This window comes from Lipotes vexillifer, unplaced genomic scaffold, assembly GCF_000442215.2.
Source record: "Lipotes vexillifer unplaced genomic scaffold, Lipotes_vexillifer_v1.1 scaffold520, whole genome shotgun sequence".
NCBI lineage: Eukaryota > Metazoa > Chordata > Mammalia > Artiodactyla > Lipotidae > Lipotes > Lipotes vexillifer.
In genome coordinates, this window is record NW_006784004.1 from 522,251 (window position 1) to 543,712 (window position 21,462).

General features: G+C 37.0%; 1 protein-coding gene across 1 annotated transcript in view; it reads left to right on the plus strand.

Moving 5' to 3' along the window:
• Nucleotides 1-21,462, plus strand: part of HERC4 (HECT and RLD domain containing E3 ubiquitin protein ligase 4) — a 130,533-nt gene that overhangs the window by 45,433 nt on the left and 63,638 nt on the right. The window contains 1 exon segment of the mRNA XM_007456472.1: nt 11,052-11,212. Within this exon segment, the coding sequence (XP_007456534.1) occupies nt 11,052-11,212 (161 nt within the window).

Genomic DNA, 21,462 nt, shown 5'->3' on the forward strand with positions numbered 1-21,462 from the left:
CTTTCCCTTTGTGTTAGTCATTTTTGAAAATTACTGTAATATGGTAGTTCCAACTGAAAGTGGAGATTTTTCAAATGAATTGTTCAGGAATCTAGTAATCTAAAACAAAAAACATTATCTTCTACATGCCTGATTTGCTGCTAAGGAATCATAGTAAGAGGAGAAACTTCTTTTATACTGATTATTTTACCTTTCTCTATTTGAAACAAATTTATCTGAGGCAAGATATTAATAAGGTAAATAATACTGTGTGTAACATTAAGTAAATATAATTTATTGTATGTAACATCACACTTGAAGGGAAACAGTAGATTGTCTTTTTTTCTTTTGCTTTTCCACCTTTTTTTTCTTTAAAGAATGAAGAAATTGACCAGTTAATTAAGACATAAGATTAGTTAGTGGTGAAAGTTGAATTGGACTACTGATCTCCTGATTCCCAGTTGTTGGGAGTAGGTAGGAATCAGAGCTTTGTAACTGAGCTTCACCTTTGATGGATTAAATTTTGGTGGATTCCCTAGAGGCAAAATATCCTTTGCTTGACTAACTCAGTTTTGACCACTTAGCTTAGTTTTCCAGCTAGTATGTATCTTTATACAATATAGTTAAGTTTTCCAACATTAATTCAAGTACACAGAATTACACTGTAGGTAGCCTTTGGTGACTTTTTTTTTTTTTTTAACATCATGCTGTATGATTATCCATATGTGTATAGCTATGGTTCTCCATTGTTAGGTCTTATTGCTGTGTTTTACTCAATTATATGCATGTATAATTATTTTCTCAGTCATGGGCACTTGGGTATTTCCAGTTTTTGGCAATTACAAATAATGTTGCTTTGAACATTTATTATATAGTATACATAAAGTTTAATATTTCTAAAGTATATACCTAGAATGGAATTTCTGGGTCAGAGAGTATACTTAATTTGAGTTTTGCAGGTTAATGTCACCCTATTTACCACAATGGTTATACCAGTTTACCTTCCCATCACTATTGTATGAGAATTCCTATGTCCTTTTCACCATTTGGTATTGTTAGACTTTTAAATTTTTGCTAATCTCTTGGATATATAGTGGTAGTTAATCATGATTTTAATTTGCATTTCCATGATTTCATAGGGATTGCATTGAGTTGGTAAGATCACTTTCAGAAGTATTGACATCTTAACAATATTAAGTCTTTCAAGCCATGAATGTGGGATGTCTTTCCATTTATTTAATTTCTTTCGGTAATATTTTGTAGTTTTCATTGTATATCTTTTATCTATTTGCTTTCTCTATGCCTCACACTTTTTTTTTGTCCCTGATTTCCTATGTTACTGCCTTCTTCTGTGTTTAGTTTATTTTTTGCAGTGAAATGTTTTAATTTCCTCTCATTTCCTTTTCTGTATATTCTATAGCTGTCTTTTTGTGGTTACCATGGGGATTACATTTAATATCCTAAAGTTATTAACACTCTAACTCAAATTTATACTAGGTCAATTTCAATAATAATACAAAACTTTGTTCCTATATAGCTCTGTCCCCACCCCATTTCAGTTATTGGTGTCACAAGATAACTTTTGTATACATTGTGTGTCAGAAAACATAAATTAATCATTTTATGCATTAGTCGCTTAAATTCTGTAGAAAACAAAATTTGGAGGAAAAAAACACAAAATTACAATAATACTAGCTTTTATAATCACCCATATATTTACCTTTACTGAGATCTTTATTTTTCATACAGCTTCAAGTTACTGTCTAGTGTCCTTTCATTTCAACCTGTAGGATTCCTTTTAGTATTTCTTAAAGGGCAGGTCTGGTGATAAACTCCCTGAGCTTTTATCTGTAAATGTCTTAATTTCTTTCTCACTTTTGAAGGACAGTTTTGTCAGATATCAGATTCTTTGTTGACAGTTTTTTTCTTTCAGCAGTTTGAATGTATAAGCCCACTGCCTTGTGACCTGCAAAGTTTCTGCTGAGAAGTCTACTGATAATCCTATTGAGGATCCCTTGTATGTGACAAGTCACTTCTCTCTTGCTTCATTCAGGTTTCTTTCTTTGTCTTTTGACAGTGTGATTGTAATGTGTCTCAGTATGGGTCTCTTTCAGTTCATCCTACTTGGAGTTTCTTGAATGTTTATGTCCAAGTTTGGGTATTTTTTGGTTACTATTTCTTCAAATGATATCTCTTTTTACCTTCTGGAACTTCCCACAGTGCCTATGTTGGTCTACTTGATGATGTCCCATAGGTCCCTTAGGTTCTCTTTACTTTTGTTTAGTCTTTTTTCTTTCTTTTCCTGAGACTTAATAATTTCAATTGTTTTATGTTCAAGTTCCTGTATTTTTTCTTTCTGCTCAAATCTGCCTTTGAATCCCTCCAGTGAGTTTATTTTAGTTAATGTATTTTTCATCTCCAGAACTTCCTTTTGGTGTGTTTTTAGGTTTTCTATTTTTTTAGTGATATTTCCATTTTCTTCATATATTGTTTTCTTGACTATTTCCATGTCTTCCTTTAGTTATTTGAGCATCTTTAAGAAAATTATTTTAGTTTTTGTCTGTTAAGGTTCATCATCTGGTTGTTCTCAGGGAACAACCCTGTTTTATTTTTTTAAAGTAGACTTTATTTTTTACAGCATTTTTAGGTTCACCAGAAAATTAAATGGTATATTTGTTTCAATTGATGAACCTGCTGTTGACAAAAATAATCAATAAACAATCTGTAATAGGAAAAGAAAGAAGTTTTATTTGAGCCAAACTGAGGATAATAGCCTGGAAGACAGCTTCTCATATAACTCTGAGGAACTACTCCTCCAGAGAAGCATGTTTTTCAGCACAGTTTTATATCTTGTCAGAAGAAAGAACATCAAACAAGTCAGGGATACATTCCTTCAGGGTTTCCCAAAAAACAGATCAGCATGTACACAGCAAGTCCATATGGCTTTGGCACCTGGGAAGAGAGTCTTACCATCTAAGGAGTGCCAGCATTGGCATCCCAGAAAGGGAGGGATTTAATCTTTATTTTTAACATGGATATTCTTTACTTGTGGTCATTGTGCCCTTCTCTTTAATAATTACAGCAGATATACAGTATATGTTTGATAGGCCACAAACAGGCTGTTTTAGTTAGGATTAAAATCACATTAACTTATGTATAAGCCAGAATGACTTCCCCATACCTCAATATGTGAAAAGTTCTTTCATCACTACATTGACAGGTCATTACAGGTGTACATAGTGTATGTTAGGGTTCATTCTGTGGGTTTGGACAAATGTATAATGATGTGCATCCACCATTATAGTATCATACAGGGTAATTTCAATGCCCTAAAAATCCTGTATGCTCCCCTTATTTATCCCCCCCACTTCCCTAACTCCTGGCAGTCACTGATTTTTACCCTCATAGTTTTGCCTTTTCCGGAATGAAATATAGTTGGAGTCACATAGTATGTAGCCTTCTCAGATTGTCTTCTTTCACTTAGTAATATGCATTTATGGTTCCTCCATGTTTTTTCATGGCTTGATTGCTGATTTCTTTTTAATGCTAACTAATATTCCAGTGTCTAGATGTACCAGTTTGTTTATCCATTCACCTACTGAAGGACATCTTGGTTGCTTCCAAGGTTTGGCAGTTATGAATAAAGCAGACCTTGACAATTTGAGCAGTTTTCTATCATTTTATTCATTTATTCACCCGTTTGTTATTTGATCCTTTAATAATTATTTGTTAATTGCTTATTGTGTACCACAATAAGTTGGTTTTTGTGTAGACACAGGTTTTTAACTCCTTTGGATGAATAATGAAGAGCACAATTGCTGAATCATATTGTAACAGTATGTTTAGTTTTGTAAAAAACCATCAAACTGCCTTCCAAAGGAGCTATATCAGTTTTTCCTTTGAATGGGCCTTACTTTCCAATTTCTTTATATTCTCTGTGATTTTTTTTCTTTTTGAAAACTGTACATTTGAACCTAATAATGTGGTAACTCTAGAAATAATATTCTTTCCCTTCTCTAGGGTTTGCTCTTTTTTGTTTTGTTTTTATTTTTTGATTTTTATAGGTTGTCTCTGTGCCAAGGATCAGCCTGAGGTGTAAACATAAGGTCTTCTCAGGTCATTTCTGAGACTGCACCTTTTCCGAGGCATGCACAATGACTTTCTAAATTCCTGTGTATATGCAGTTACATTTGAATATCCTAGATCTTAAATGACTGACTCCTAAAAGGGGCAGAAGAAAAAAGAAAGGGGAGAAAATAGAAGAAAATAAAAAGGAAGAAAACACCAGCCCTTTAAATCCTCTGGAAGTCTCTTCAGCTGGAGGGGAATAGGCTTGTAACAGTGGTCAGAAGGGGTGCAGAAAAGACTTACCCACCTTTGTATCTGTACCTCTGTGATCATCAGCAGCAATCAGTGATCAGAGGACCAATCTCAAATATAAGGACCTTATTGCCTACCCTGGCTCCCACAAGCTATGTCTGAGATACTCTTGGAGCATGTGGATTATTGCCTGTCACAGGGCTGAGGGTGAAGCGGGGGTAGGTAGCTAATACTGTGCTAAGTGCTGAAATTAATCAAAATTAATTGCAGTTTACCACCCAAGCCTTCCCTTGGAAATTGCAAGCCTTTAATAGACACCAGAGTTTTAAAATAGTTAACATCAGACAGATTCTGTCACATCAGTTGTTGTCTAAGTGAGGAGACAGATTCCTGGTGCTTCCTACACCACCATCTTCTCAGAATCATCCTCTCATAGCTCCATCTTTGAAAACTCCTTTGCCCTCCTGCTTTTTAGTGCTACTGTTGCCATAAATTAAGTTCCATGTGTATGTGGATCTATTTCTGTCATCTCTGTCTTATTCCTTCAATCTGTGTGTCTATCCCTGTTTGATTATTCTTGATTTCTCCTTGTATGTCTGTCAGTTTTTGCTTTTGCTTTTGAGGCTGTGTTCTTAAGTGCATTAAATTTTATCCATTCTTGATGAATTGAACCTTTTTTCTTTGTGGTGGTGATCCTCTAGTTCTCTAATACCATTTTTGTTTCCTTAAAGTCTGTTTTATCTGATGTGAATAGAGCTCCACCTGCTTTTATACTGATATATATATATATATATATATATGTATGTATATATTTTATCTATTGATTTTTTTTCTATTCTTTTACTTTGTCTTTCTGTATGTTTTAGATGAATCTCATGTAAATAGCATTAAGTTAGATTTTTAAAAAAAATCCATCCTAACAATCTTTGTCTTTTAAATGGACAGATTTGGCAAGTTTTATTATTACTAATATATTTGGGTTTAAACCTGCCATCATATTTTGTACTGTTTGTGCTACCAGTTTATTTTCGTTTTCTTTCTTTTCTTTTTTGCCTTTCTTTGGATTAATTTTTTTTTTAATTTATTTTTGGCTGCGTTGGGTCTTCCTTGCGGTGCGCAGGCTTCTCATTGTGTTGGCTTCTCTTGTTGCAGAGCACGGCCTCTAGTGCGCGGCCTTCAGTAGTTGTGGCTCGCGGGCTCTAGAGCACAGGCTCGGCAGTTGTGGCGCACGGGCTTAGCTGCTCCACGGCATGTGGGATCTTCTCGGACCAGGGCTCGAACCCGTGTCCCCTGCATTGGCAGGTGGATTCCCAACCACTGCGCCACCAGGGAAGCTTGGATTAATAATTTTTTTAGTCAGTTTATTTTTTTAAATTTATTTATGGCTGCGTTGGGTCTTCGTTGCTGCGCGTGGGCTTTCTGTAGTTGCAGTGAGCAGGGGCTACTCTTCATTGTGGTGCATGGGCTTCTCATTGCAGTGGCTTCTCTTGTTGCAGAGCACGGGCTCTAGGTGCGTGGGCTTCAATAGTTGTGGCACACGGGCTCAGTAGTTGTGGCTCATGGGCTTAATTGCTCTGCGGCATGTGGGATCTTCCAGGACCAGGTCTTGAACCCGTGTCCCCTGCATTGGCAGGCGGATTCTTAACCACTGCACCACCAGGGAAGTCCTTTTAGTCAGTTTAATTCCCTCTACCCATTTGGAAATATGGGAACTCTTTTTTAGTTGTTACTCTAGAAATAACAACATTAATCTTTAAGTTATATTAATACTTTCCCCCTTTTCTGGAAGTTGTAAGACCTCCATTTACCTTCCCAACTTTTCATTCTCTATATTTATTTATTTTCTTTTTTAGGCCACGCCGTGCAGTATGTGGGATCTTAGTTCCCTGACCAGGGATTGAACCCATGCCCCCTGCATTGGGAGCGCAGAGTCTTAACAACTGGACCACCAGGGAATTCCCATTCATTCTCTATATATTTTTAAGCCCCAGAAGAATATTGCTTCATATAGTCAGTGCACATTTAGAAATGGCTCTACATATATTTACTACCATTTTTTTCTCTTTAGTTTTTACAATTAGTTTCATTTTCCTTTTATCAGCCACCCTTTGGAATTTTCTTTAAGTAGGCTTGCAGGTGGCAGATTCTTTTGTGTATCTAAAAATGTCTGTATTGCACCTTCGTTCATGAATGATGTTGTTGGTTGTAGAATTCTAGCTTGGCATTTGCTTGCAGCACTTAAGATAATGTTCTACTGTCTTTTGGCTTCAGTTCTTCTGAGAAGTCGGCTGCTGGTATGTTGCTCCTTTGAAGGTAATTTGTCTCTTTTCTCTCTTCAGTTTTGCTTTCATTTGTCAAGGTATGGATTTCCTCATTTTCTTACTGGACTTCTTGAATCTGTGGAATAATCTGTCTTAGATACAGCTTTTCCTTTCCTCATAGGACCCTGATTGGATGTGTATTAAAGTGTCTTACTCCACCTTGTAGTCTTACTTTCCATATTTTTGTCCCTCTTTGCTGCCTTCTTGATTACTTTTATGATTTATATTTCAGTTCATTAATTCTCATACTATATTTTTTGTTAAACCTATATTCTTGATTTTGGTTATTGTGATTTTTCAGTTCTAGTGTTTCATACTGGTTCTTTTTAAAAATCTGAAACAAATTTTTTCTTTAATCTTTCCAGCTGTCAGTTTTCAACCTTGGCCTTTATTTCTTGGACATTAAACAAGTATTAAGATTCTTGTGTTTGAAAATTCTGATATCTGAAATCTTTAGGGATCTATTTCTATTGTTTTTTCTTTCTGCTAGGTTTTGTTCATGGTACCCTGTTTCTTTGCCCAGTTTTGTGTGTTTGACCATGTATTTGAAAAATTATTTTTGGGAATGATTTGACAAAGCCTTCCTTTCCTTTTTTCATATATGAATCAGGATAAAAGGTAAATAAAAGCTCAACATATAAGTGAGCAGAAATGCTTGCTATCTTAATCTTGTTTATTATTTTTAGACTGTTGAAGTTATACATGAATATATATTCACTAAAGTGTAGAGAGTTCAAATTTCCTTGTTTATCCACTTCATAAGTAATTCATTAAAAGATTATAAATATTTTTAGGTAATTTTTTTCCAATGAAATATTTAATCAGTCCCTTGTGAGATATCACAGATTGTTTAATGTTATCCAGTTTTGTAATTCTTAACAGTGAAAATGTGCTTGATTTTAATAGTTATTCTTAGCTCTGTAAACTTAGTTCTTTCCAGTAATTTTATTTATTTAATTATTGGACTGGGGGAGGAATTTCAGTTATATATTAATTGAGATATAAAAAATTATCTACAGAGGGAATGTCGGTTGATATCATGACCAGTTTGATTTCCAGATAGTTGGTACTGTAAGAACTATGTATTATTATTTCCTTATTAAATAATTGTCCGAAACTTCCTGAAGGAAGCAGGCAAGGGACACCAGAAATGTGAACTCATCAAAGAGATAATCCAAACGGAAAAGATTCAGATTCCAGTAGTATAGTGTCATATTGTTTTTGAGCTATTATATCAAATATAGGACTTGAGATAGTTATGTTTGTTCAGTGGCTCTCAACTCTTGACTTCATGCTGTAATCCTTTGGAGAGTTTTTAGTAATATGTATTGTTGCCTAGGCTCACTCCTAGGCATCTCCAAAATGCAGCCAGGGTTAAGAACCACTGCTTCAGTAGACCAGTTTGAGGAGGAATTTAACAAACTAGTATTGAGCAATTGTTTTTAAACTGTTGATATGTTCCTTTGAAATGTCACAGCGGCTGCCTCCTGAAGGAGGCAGACTGGGCAATGTTAAACCCTTCTTTAGCCAGAACAGTTTGTTTTATATGCTGGGATTCCATTTAATGTTTTTTTGTTAAGAGTATCCTTGATATAGAATTTTTTTATTAACCTCAGCTCATCTGGCTCTGAGATAAGATGGTTGTTAGATTCTACTTAGTTTTCCAGTAATGTGACAGACTAGATAACTTGAAAACCCTTTTGAATCAAAACACCTTTTAGGGCTTCCCTGGTGACGCAGTGGTTGAGAGTCCGCCTGCCGATGCAGGGGACACGGGTTCGTGCCCTGGTCTGGGAGGATCCTGCATATCGCAGAGTGGCTGGGCCCGTGGGCCATGGCCGCTGAGGCTGCGCGTCCGGAGCCTGTGCTCCGCAGTGGGAGAGGCCACAACAGTGAGAGGCCTGTGTACTGCAAAAAAAAAACAAAAACCCAAAACACCTTTTAAATAACATAGATATAGTTTTCCAGCAAGTAAAGGGAATTCCGCAGGGCAAAAACAAGGAAATCTGAAAACCATACCTGTTAGTTTGAACTGACTCTGGAGCTGCTCTGAAAAAATTTGCCAATCTAGGTAATGTATTAATTAGCTTATTTTGCTAAACATATCACCCCAAAACTTAATGGCTTATTAATACAATGACCTATTTAGCTAATAATTCTGTGGTTCAGTGATTTGGGCTGGGCTTAGCTGGGCAGTTCCTTGTTTTTTTTTGGCTGTGTTGGGCCTTTGTTGCTGAGCGTGGGCTTTCTCTAATTGCGGCAAGTGGGGACTACTCTTTGTTGTGGTGTGTGAGCTTCTCGTTGTGGTGGCTTCTCTTGTTGTAGAGCACAGGCTCTAGGAGTGCAGGCTTCAGTAGTTGTGGCACGTGGGCTCAGTAGTTGTGGCTAGTGGGCTCAGTTGCTCTGCAGTGTGTGGATCTTCCCGGACCAGGGCTCGAACCTGTGTCCCCTGCATTGGCAGGCAGATTCTTAACCACTGTGCCACCAGAGAAGTCCCTGGGCAATTCTCATCTTAGCTGAACTCAGTTAATCAGCCGATGATCTGGGTAGGGGCTGGGTAGTCTGTGGGGACCTTAGCTGGGTCAGCTTGTCTCTGCTTCAGATTATATATCATCCTTCAAATGCTAACCTTGGGTTATTCTCATGATGGTAGAGCAGAGTTCCAAGAGAGAGAGCGAAAGAGTGCAGAGCCACTGGTGAGGCATAGGCTCAGATCTGATGCACTGTCATTTCTGCTGCATTCTGTTCAAAGCAAGCCACAGGTCAGAGACCAGTTTTAAGGCATGGAGAAATAGATTCACCATCTTGGTGGGAACACCTGCAGAAGTCATATTGTAAGGATAGTGGGTACAGGGAAAAGAATAACGAGTCCTTTTTTTTTTTTCTGCGGTACGCAGGCCTCTCACTGTTGTGGCCTCTCCCGTTGTGGAGCACAGTCTCCGGACGTGCAGGCTCAGCGGCCACGGCTCACGGGCCCAGCCGCTCCGCAGTATGTGGGATCTTCCCGGACCAGGGCACGAACCCGTGTCCCCTGCATCGGCAGGCGGAGTCTCAACCACTGCGCCACCAGGGAAGCCCCTTGGGTCCTTTTCATAAACAGTATACCACAGATGGCAAAGGAGTTTGGAAAAGAAGATGAGACCTAAGAACTGGTAGAGGCAGTAGTGAGGCCTGTGAAACCATCTCCTCCCAGTAAAGCTGCCTCATGGGAAGAGTTCACAATGCAATATTCTCTTGCTAGTTTAAGGAGACTTTTCTGGCCTTGGCCTATTTTCTGGTTTGGATCTCCCCTCAGAATTTGTAACCACAGGACTGCCCTAAAGTAGGTTTGGGGCTTGTCAGAGTAGTCCTGGGTTGGTGTATATGTATTATATTTTACAATATACTAAGGGTTTTAAATAAAGTAACTGGCTGGCTGTTTTGAAAAAAAGAACTAGAAATGGTATAAAACATAGTCATTAAAAGTTTAAATTCAGTGGATAGTTGAAACAGCAGGTTGGATACACTGCTAAAGAGAAAAATAATGACTTGAAAGATAGATCCAAGGAAATTACTCACAAGGGGTATGGATATTAAAGAGAAGTTAAAAGACTGGTTGGGTATGTTGGGAAGATAAAACGTTTGTCTAATATTATCAAGAAGAGAATTGAATAAATGGGAGAGAGACAGTATTTGCAGAAATAACACTTAAGAATTTGTCAGACTTGATTGAAGCCATAAAACCTGAGATTGAGGAACACAAGGCCTGAGCTGGATAATCACCTTTAACCCATTCCTAAACATACAGTAGTGAAGCATCAGGAGTTGGATAGATTCACTGCTTAGTGGGTTTTCTTTAGCTTCAGTTCTGTAATTTCTTAGGTTTGCTTCCACTCTGCAGTCTTTAGAGGAGTCTGAGTGTGTATACATAAGGATAAATTTCTTTTGAAGAAAGGAAACATTGTTTTTTTGAAGAAAGGAAACATTGTTTTATCATGCAGTTTTATATATACCAATCTTCTGCCCAGTTCTTAAAACTTTTGAGTGATGCCCAGATGGTGGGCCCTCATAGACCACAGAGCTCTAAGCTAGAACCTGACAGAGAGGGAAGGCGGCTGGGGAGCTTTCTTGGACAGCATAGTTAGATGCTGCCTCTAGTGCTAAATCATATATTGTAAGGGATTCCAGTATATAGCTGGGCCTTTTAAAATTTGGACATTTGTGGGAATTTTCTGGAATATGCTTTATGCAGCCTTCCTGTGTGGTACAGAATTCATTCAGTATAGAGTAAGGCTATTAAATATTTTGTACAGAAAATTTTAAAACTATAATGGTTTTATTAACGTACTTTTGAAGACAAAAATTATATCAGTAATATTTGCTATGCTTTTCTGAATGTAAATTGTTTGAAAGGTAACATTAAGTCTGAGGTTTTCTATCATTTTACTCTAGGCAGCACACTTCTGCTTTTGTCCCTTCATCAGGACGAATTTATTCTTTTGGACTTGGTGGTAATGGACAGCTAGGAACTGGTTCAACAAGCAACAGAAAAAGTCCTTTCACTGTGAAAGGAAATTGGTTCCCTTATAATGGACAATGTCCACCAGATTTTGGTAAGTTCTTTTACATTATAGCTTTGCTGCACACACTAAAATTATTGTTAAAATGTTGCTCTTAAAAGATGAACTTTTCTATGTTTTAAATGAAAGAATTACGAGATACATTGTTTAGTGAAAATAGCGAGATACAGAATACTGTATATGGTTGCTTAGTTTGTTTATATATATGCATAAGGAAACCCAGGATAAATAAAATAATGAAAGTAGGTTGCACATATGGGAACTGAATGGTGACTAGATACCAGTGGGAGGGAAGTGTTTTTGTTTTTTATTTTTGATTATGGTAAAATACACATAATACAAAGTTTATGAACTATTTTTAAGTGCAGTCAGTAGTGTTAAGTACATTCACATTGTTGTGTAACTACCTCCAGAGCGCTTTTGTCTTGCAAAACTAAAACTCTGTGTTCATGAAACAACAATTCTCCATTCACTCTTCCCACTAGCTGGCAACCATTCTGTATTCTGTCTCTGTGAATTTGACTTAGCTCTAAATATCTCATAAGTGGAATCATACAGTATTTGTTTTTTTGTGATTGGCTTGTTTTATAAATTTAGCATAATGTCCTTAAGGTTCATCCATGTTACAGCATGTGTGTATAGACCACATTTTTTTTATCTGTGAATTGCTGATGGACATTTGGATTGTTTCCATCTTTTGACTACTGTGAATAATGCTGCTATAAACATGGGTGTATAAATATCTCTTCAAGACCCTGCTTTCAGTTCTTTGGGGTATCTGCGAGACTTTAAAATTATATAACATTTTCTACTTATCTGAAATTTGAGCATAATATTACCTGTTCGAAATATTAAAATTTAAAATTTGCTTTTATATCCCTACTGCTTTAGCCAAATCTATATTTTTGTTTTCTGTTACTCTTTTAATAGATCTGGTTATCTTTTCAATGATCCTAACTTACTACTTAAAGAATTTGAAATGTTCAGATGCTGTTTTTCTCATTCACTTCTTTGACATGCTGCAACCAAAATGTACTTTTTAAAATATTTCCTTTACCATCCTAAACTATACCATGGAATTGTTTTTTCATTTATTTTATCTATGTTTGATTGTCTTTGGGATTTTTCTCTGAGTTGTGGGACTTGAGTCAAGACTATTCTGTGATGAACCTACTATGAAGGTTGACATTTGAAAAGGTCCATCACTTTTTATTATGAATTACCTTTGAAGATACTTTCTTTTTTTTTTTCGTAGCCAAAAGGATATCTCGGTTATACTTTTATTTAACAAAGGTCAGGATATGATACTATTTTTTTCTTGTTTTTGTTTGATTTTGTGTTAGAATATGACTTCACTTTCTTCCAGTCACTCTTAGGTTTGGAACCTGCATTTATTTTAGTAGTATTGTTCTTTTTCTTATGTCCTTAGGAGCTTGTTGGTGTTTCATCATATCAGTTTCTTCCACAAGGCACCATTAATAACCTAACAAAGAGATTTGTAATTTAAAGCAGCATGGATATTGTAAGGAATCATGTATTTGTTATACAGTTTAGTCACTTAGAGATGCATTTTGTTGCCTTTGAAACTGCATACCTTAAGATTATTTGCATTAAAGTGGGAAACGAAATGGAGTTCTAAAAGCAGTCATTTTTGCTACAATTTAGTTTCATTAAAGAATTGTTTATTCACAGTAGCCAAAAGGCATAAACAACTCAGGTCCATCAACAGATGAATGGATAGAAAAGTATGGTATATACATGTAATTGAATATTAGCCATATACAGGAATGAAATTTTGGTACATGCCACAGCATGGAAGAACCTTGAAAACGTGCTAAGTGAAAGAAGCCTGACACAAAAGGATATATATTGTATGACTCCTCTTATATGAGGTACCTAGAACAAATTTATAGAGACAGAGAACACTGGTTTCCAGGGTCTGGAGGGAGGGGAGAATGAGGAGTTGTTTAATGGGTACAGATTTTCTGTTTGGGATGATAAAATGTACTGGAGGTGAATAATGGTGTTAGTTGCACAACACTGTGAATTTGCTTGATGCCATGAATTAACACTTTAAAATGGTTAAAACAGTAAATTTTCTGTTATGTATATCTTACCACTATTTTATATATATAATATATATAATGGCTGATAATTATTTTGTACTATACTAAAGCTGTGTAAGATAGGAACTAATTAAATGTGAATTTAATTTACTCAGCCCCTCTAGAAGTTAAGTCCGTGGCCCCCCACCATAAATCACATTGTTAGCGTAAACTATCTGGTATGGCCTCGAGGCCACAGGTAAAAAAAGACACTCTTTTTTTTTTCTCACACACACACACACACACACACACACATACACACACTGTATTTTATTTTTACAAGAGATAAATAAACTGACACCAAGCATTGTAAATGGATGACCACAACAAAAGCAACAATGATGGCAATTACCAAACACGAAACACACTCATACTATGTCATAATATTGACATTCAGTCCAGTAATCCTCCACTGTATCAGGTCCTTTACTTTGCAGTGAAAATTGATTTGTATATTTTTTGCCTCTGAGTCCTTGTGGGATTTATTTTATTTTATTTTTAAAATTATTATTATTATTATTTTTATTCAAACAGAAAGTCACAAAAATTATAATCATCCTCATCAGTTCACTCAGTCCCATGTAATTAATTTTTTTTTTTCATGTTGATCTTTTGTTAGCACTTTTATGAATTCATCAGTTTTCCGTTAGAGTTCTGAAAATGCTTATTCATTCACTTCATCAGTATGTTCAGTTACCAGAAACCTGTACTTGTCAGAGTCTTTTCCATGAATTCCTTGAAGATGAAACCCTTTTATAGGAACATTTTTGCAAAAGCATCAGAGTACACCCGGAACTGTCTGTAAATGACAAAAGACTTAAAAATGACCACGGTTAAAGATTTGACGAAAGTTCATAATAATGCAATTGACAAGGAAATTTAGTTATTTCTGAGATATACATTTTAAAGTAATAACTAGAATTATGACTTATAACATTATACCAGAACGTATAAGATTTTTAGACATTTCATGTAATGTCTGAAACATTTATATTAACATATTTCCATACAAATAACCCAAAGAAAGTTTAGTATTAGTTGTTTTTTTTTTTTGTTTGTTTTTTTATACTGCAGGTTCTTATTAGTCATCAATTTTATACACATCAGTGTATACATGTCATTCCCAATCGCCCAATTCAGCACACCACCATCCGCATCCCACTGCGGTTTTCCCCATCCACATCCCACTGTGGTTTTCCCCCCTTGGTGTCCATACGTTTGTTCTCTACATCTGTGTCTCAACTTCTGCCCTGCAAACCGGTTCATCTACCGTTTTTCTGGGTTCCACATACATGCGTTAATATACGATATTTGTTTTTCTCTTTCTGACTTACTTCACTCTGTATGACAGTCTCTAGGTCAATCCACGTCTCAATGACTTAATTTCTTAATGACTCAATTTCGTTCCTTTTTATGGCTGAGTAATATTCCATTGTATATATGTACCACAACTTCTTTATCCATTCATCTGTCGATGCGCATTTAGGTTGCTTCCGTGACCTGGCTATTCTAAATAGTGCTGCAGTGAACATTTGTGTGCATGTGTCTTTTTGAATTATGGTTTTCTCTGGGTATATGCCCAGTAGTGGGATTGCTGGATCAAATGGTAATTCTATTTTTAGTCTTTTAAGGAACCTCCATACTGTTCTCCATGGTGGCTATATCAATTTACATTCCCACCAACAGTGCAAGAGGGTTCCCTTTTCTCCACACCCTCTCCAGCATTTGTTGTTTGTAGATTTTCTGATGATGCCCATTCTAACTGATGTGAAGTGATACCTCATTGTAGTTTTGATTTCCATTTCTCTAATAATTAGTGGTGTTGAGCAGCTTTTCATGTGCTTCTTGGCCATCTGTATGTCTTCTTTGGAGAAATGTCTATTTAGGTCTTCTGCCCATTTTTGGATTGGGTTGTTTGTTTCTTTACTATTGAGCTGCATGAGCTGTTTATATATTTTGGAGATTAGTCCTTTGTCCATTGATTCGTTTGCAAATATTTTCTCCCATTCTGAGGGTTGTCTTTTCTTTTTGTTTATGGTTTCCTTTGCTTTGCAAAAGCTTTGAAGTTTCATTAGGTCCCATTTGTTTTTTTTTGTTTTTATTTCCATTACTCTAGGAGGTGGATCAAAAAAGATCTTGCTGTGGTTTATGTCAAAGAGTGTTCTTTCTGTGTTCTCCTCCAAGAGTTTTATAGTGTCTGGTCTTACATTTAGGTCTCTAATCCATTTTGAGTTTATTTTTGTGTATGGTGTTAGGGAGTGTTCTAATTTCATTCTTTTACATGTAGCTGTCCAGTTTTCCCAGCACCACTTATTGAAGAGACTGTCTTTTCTCCATTGTATATCTTTGCCTCCTTTGTCATAGATTAGTTGACCATAGGTGCGTGGGTTTATCTCTGGGCTTTCTATCTTGTTCCATTGATCTATGTTTCTGTTTTTGTGCCAGTACCATATTGTCTTGATTACTGTAGCTTTGTAGTATAGTCTGAAGTCAGGGAGTCTGATTCCTCCAGGTCTGTTTTTTTCCCTCAAGACTGCTTTGGCTATTTGCAGTCTATAAAAAGACACTCTTAACAGGATATTCCCAAGACTTTGAGACTCTCTCCTTGGAACTAGGCAAAGGGCAAACCTTTCTTTCTTTTCTTTTTTTTTTTTTTTGTGGTACACGGGCCTCTCACTGTTGTGGCCTCTCCCGTTGCGGAGCACAGGCACTGGACGCGCAAGCTCAGTGGCCATGGCTTACGGGCCCAGCCGCTCCGTGGCATGTGGGATCCTCCTGGACTGGGGCACAAACCCGTGTCCCCTGCATCGGCAGGTAGACTCTCAACCACTGCGCCACCAGGGAAGCCCCAAGCCTTTCTTTAGAATGTGTATAGTATTAGTGTATAGGACAACTGTATTAGTTTGCTAGGGCTTCTATAATAAAATATCACAAACTCAGTTGTTTGAACAATACAAATTTATTGACTCAGTTGTGAAGGCTAGAAGTCCAAGATCAAGGTGTTGGCAGTGTTGCTTCCTTCTGAGGGCCATAAGAGAGAATCTGTTCCATATGTCTCTCCTAGCTTTTGGTGGATTGCTGGCAATCTTTGGTATTCTTTGGCTAGTAGATCTCTGCCTTCATCCTGCCATGGCATCGTCTGTACGTGCCTATCTGTGTCCACATTTCGCCCTTTTATAAGAACACCAGTCATTTTGTATTAGTGGTCCACCCTACTCAAATATGACTTCAACTTATGTAATTACATCTGCAGTGACCCTATTTCTGAAGAAGGTCATTTTCTGAGGGTACTAGGGATTAGGACTTCAACATATGAATTTTGGGGGAGCACAATTCATCACTTGACAACGTCCCAGACCTGACAAGTTTTAAACTTCTACTGCGCCAGAGACATCATAAGCATTGGCTCCATAAGTACAACCAACTTTATTCTTTAAGATGACTTGTCATATCTAATTCAATAGCCATCATTCTTAATATGACATTTCAGGTAAGTTCTTGGTTACATAATTGATTTGCTCAATCAGTTATGAAAGAAGTACAAACTAGTGAGAAGGAGAACATATTCTTACTGAACCCATGCAAATAGCAACATTACTATTAAAAGAACAGAAACCTATTAAGTTTGAATTCTCATTGAATTCTGGGGATCAGCAAGAATCAGATAAAATGTTTTTAATTGACATAATATTATATTTGTTTCATGTATATAGCATAACAATTTGATATTTGTATATATTGCAAATGATCACCACAATAAGTCTAGTTAACATCTGTCACCATCGTTAAACATTTTTTTTCTTGTTATGAAACTAAGATTTACTCTCAGCAACTTCTAATTTGCAGTACAGTATTATTAACTGTAGTCACCATACTGCACATTTCAGTCCCATGATTTAGTTATTTTATAACTGGAATTTTGTGCCTTTTGACCTCCTTCATCCATTTTGCCTGGCCCCCATCCCCAGCCACCTCTGGCAACCACTAATCTGTTCTCCATATCTATGAGCTTGGTTTCAGTTTGTTGTTGTTGTTTGTTTTTTAGATTCCACATGTAAGTGAGATCATACAGTATTTGTCTTTCTCTTTCTGACTTTTTTCACTTAGCATAATGCCCTCTAGGAATCATGTGTGTTGTCACAAATGGCAAGATTTCCTTCTTTTTTATGGCTAAATAATATTCCATTGTATGTATATTTGTATGTATGTGTGTATATACCTGTGTGTATGTATACACTTATACACACACACCCCCCCCCGCCCATGTTTTCTTTATCCACTCATCCATCAGTGGAAACTTAGGTTGCTTCTATACCTTGGCTATTGTAAATAATGCTAAAATGAACATGGTGGTGCATACATCTTTTCAAATTAGTGTTTTTGTTTTACCCAGAAGTGGAATTGCTGGATCATATGGTAGTTCTGTTTCTAATTTTTTGAAGAGCCCCCATACTGTTTCCATAGTGGCTGTACCAATTTATATTCCCACTAACAGTGCAAGAGGGTTCTCTTTTCTCCACATCTTCGCCAACACTTGTTATTTCTTGTCTTTTTGTTAATAACCAGTCTAACAACTGTGAGTTGATATCTCATTGTGATTTGCATTTCCCTGATGATTAATGATGTTGAGCATCTTTTCATGTGCCTGTAGGCCATCTGTATGTCTTCTTTGGAAAAATGTCTATTCAGCTCTTCTGCCTATTTTTTTAAACCAGGCTGTTTGTTTTTTGATGTTGAGTTATATGAGCTGTTTATATATTTTGGATATTAACCCCTTATTGGTCATATCATTTGCAAGTATTTTCTGCCAATCAGTAGGTTGTCTTTTTGTTTTGTCAGTGATTTCCTTTGCTGTGCAAAAGCTTTTAAGTCTAATTAGGTCCCATTTGTTTATTTTTGCTTTTGTTTCCTTTGCCTTAGGAGACAGATCCAAAAAACTATTGCTATGATTTATGTCAAAGAGTGATCTGCCTGTTTTCTTCTAGGAGTTTTATGGTTTCAGGTCTTACATTTTGGTCTTTAATCCATGTTGATGGTTTCCTTTGCTGTGCAGAAGCTTTTTAGTGTGATGTAGTCCTACTTGTTTATTTTTGCTTTTGATACTTTTACTTTTGGTGCTAAATCCAAAAAATAATCCTCAAGACTGATGTCAGGGAGCTTACTGCCTATGTTTTCTTCTAGGAGTTTTATGATTTAGGTCATATATTCAAGTCTTTAGTCCACTTTGAGTTAGTTTTTTTAAAATAAATTTATTTTTATTATCATTTTTGGCTGCGTCAGGTCTTCGTTGCTGTGTGCGGGCTTTCTCTAGTTGTGGCAAGTGGGGCTACTCTTTGTTGTGGTGCGCGGGCTTCTCATTGCAGTGGCTTCTCTTGTTGCAGAGCACAGGCTCTAGGTGCACGGACTTAAGTAGTTGTGGCTTGCAGGCTCTAGAGAGCAGGCTCAGTAGTTGTGGCACACGGGCTTAGTTGCTCTGCAGCACGTGGGATCTTCCTGGACCAGGGCTTGAACCCGTGTCCCCTGCATTGGCAGGTGTATTCTTAACCACTGTACTACCAGTGGTTTAGGGAAACCCTTGAGTTGGTTTTTGTGTATGCTGTAAGATAGTGGTCCAGTTTCATTCTTTTGCATGTGGCTGTCCAATTTTCCCAGCACTGTTCATTGAAAAGACTGTCCTTTTCCCACTGTGTATTCTTAGCTCCTTTGTCTTAAATAAATTGATCATATATGCATTGGTTTATTTCTGGGCTCTGTATTCTGTTCCATTGATCTATGTCTGTTTTTAATGCTGATACCATACTGTTTTGATTACTGTAGTGTTGTGATATAGTTCAACCCTGCCCTCACTCTTGTCTCTCAAATCTTTGTTAATGTCCAAACAGTCTATATTATTTTTAGTGGCTCTCAGTTGAGAATGTGCCAAGACCTGTCAGTATCCCAAAGGGGAGAATTTCAGCAATACCTAAATTCAAGCTGATTGAGGCCAGACCCTCAGGCAGTGGCTTTTAAGTATGCAAATGTATATCGTCCTGTGGGACTGCAAGGGAAACTCACACTGCTGCCAGAAATAGGCAACCTAGAGGTGTCCCTTGGGTGGCAGCTGTGAAAATCAGGGCACCAGCTAAGGGTACAAGCTCCTTTCCAGGAGATATTGGCAAGTTAAAGCAAGGTAGAGAGAGAGCGCAAAGATGGCATCCACCAGCTTTCGTCCCCAAAGATCACCTCAGTAGGTTGCTAGAGGTGTAGAAACCTTAGGCCAAAGCTCCGGGACAAGCAGATAGGCCTTTTTCGCAGAAAACTGGGGTATGTTTCTGTTTGTTGTTGGTCCTGTGCACTGGGGGTGATAGCCAACCATAAACTGTCTCTCCAGTTGTTACAGTCCCATGGGACCCAGGATACAAGCCCAGCTGTCCACCAGAACCAGGCAATCAAGGGGCATCAGTTAGGTGGCAACCACAAAAATGGGGACACCAGATTGGAATATGAGGTCCCCTATGGAAGAAACGGATGTTCTGGAGTGCAGCAGAGGGATGGTGCAAAGATAAGGCCCTCCTTCTGAGATCTCTGAGAGGATTACAACAGGCCCTTTGATGTGGGTTTAATTAGAAGCCTGCCTCTTAGGCGAAAGCTGTATTAGATAAACTAATAATCCTCTTCTACAGAAAGATTGGGCACCTCAGTCTGTTGCCTCTTGCTGTGCCCTGGGGTGGTAGTCAGTTAAGAACTCTTTGTCAATTGGTTTTAGTCCTGTGGGACCCTTGAGCATAATCCCCCACTGGCCCCCAGAGTCAGGTGATCTAGAGGTGTGCCCTGAATGGCAGCTGCAAAAATCAGGGCCTTAGAAGAGGATATAAGCTCCTTTCCAGGAGGTACTGGCAAGCTGAAGGGAGAAGAGAAATATTTTTTAACATTTCATTTCAGCGTACCAAAGCAGAGTTTACAAAATTGATGTGAATTAGATTACTTTAGAAGAAGGAGAAATGACTCCCTATAAGGGAGATTCAGAAAACAGAAAATTAAAGCAAAGTTAAACATTATGGATCTTGGATTGTCAGTTTCATAAAACTGCTTCTCAGCTTAAAAAAATATATGAGAAATCCTAATGTAGTCCACTGGTGTCTTTTGAAAGTTCTCTAAGCCACGTCTCCTCAGAAGCCTGTACCCAAGTGTCTATTCTTTGATGTATAAGTGGTTTCAAATAACAGGTACAGTCCTTTTCACAGGGCTCTGAGACTATCCTTTGTTGAAAGTACAAACTCTGGCCTGTAGCTTATAGGAAGGCCTTCAGACAAGCATCAGAATAAAACAAAAACTAGTCAATAGATGACAGAGGCTTAAAATGACTATGGCTTATTTATTACTGATAATTGTCAAGTGGAAAGATATGACGAGGGTTCATAGTAAGAATAAATACAGTTGACACGGAAATTTGGTTGTTTATGTGACATGGAGAACACATTAGAGGCATGTTTTGGAGGTACTGTGGTTTGGTTCCAGAATACCACAATAAAGTGAGTCAGATAAAATTTTTGGTTTCTTGGTGCATGTAAAAGTTATGTTTACACTATTCTGTACTCTATTAAGTGTGCAGTAGCATTATTTCTTTAAAAAATGTACATATTATATCTTAATTAAAAATACTTTATTACTAAAAAATGCTAACAATCATCTGACAGCACAAATCATCAATTGCCCCAAATCAGCAATTTGTAAAAACCACAATATCTGTGAAGCACAATAAAGCGAGTTATGCCTGTATTCCAAAAAGGTTTTTAAACAAGAATGTTTCTACAGATGATGATTAAGCCTATTCTCAAAGAAGTCAGTGATTCCTTACATCTGATTTATGAATATGAATGAGTATAACCTTTTACAGTTGAAAAAAATCTTGAGATATGATATCCTGAGTCCTAATGTATCAGGAATAACACCAAGAATATCAAATAAAGAGATTCAGTAAGTCAGGGATCAAGTTTAGACATTTTTTATAAAACGCCATTTGAAAATCACTGGCCTAGAAGATGATAGATGTGAATAAAATAAAGATTCAATAATAACTGAAATTGGGGGAAAAAAACCTGAAATTAGGACAGACAGCACTGTACTGCCAGAACTCTTATAAATACAGGAAAACTTGACAGAACTATTTCATAAGAGTTTTGAATAATGTTTCCCTAC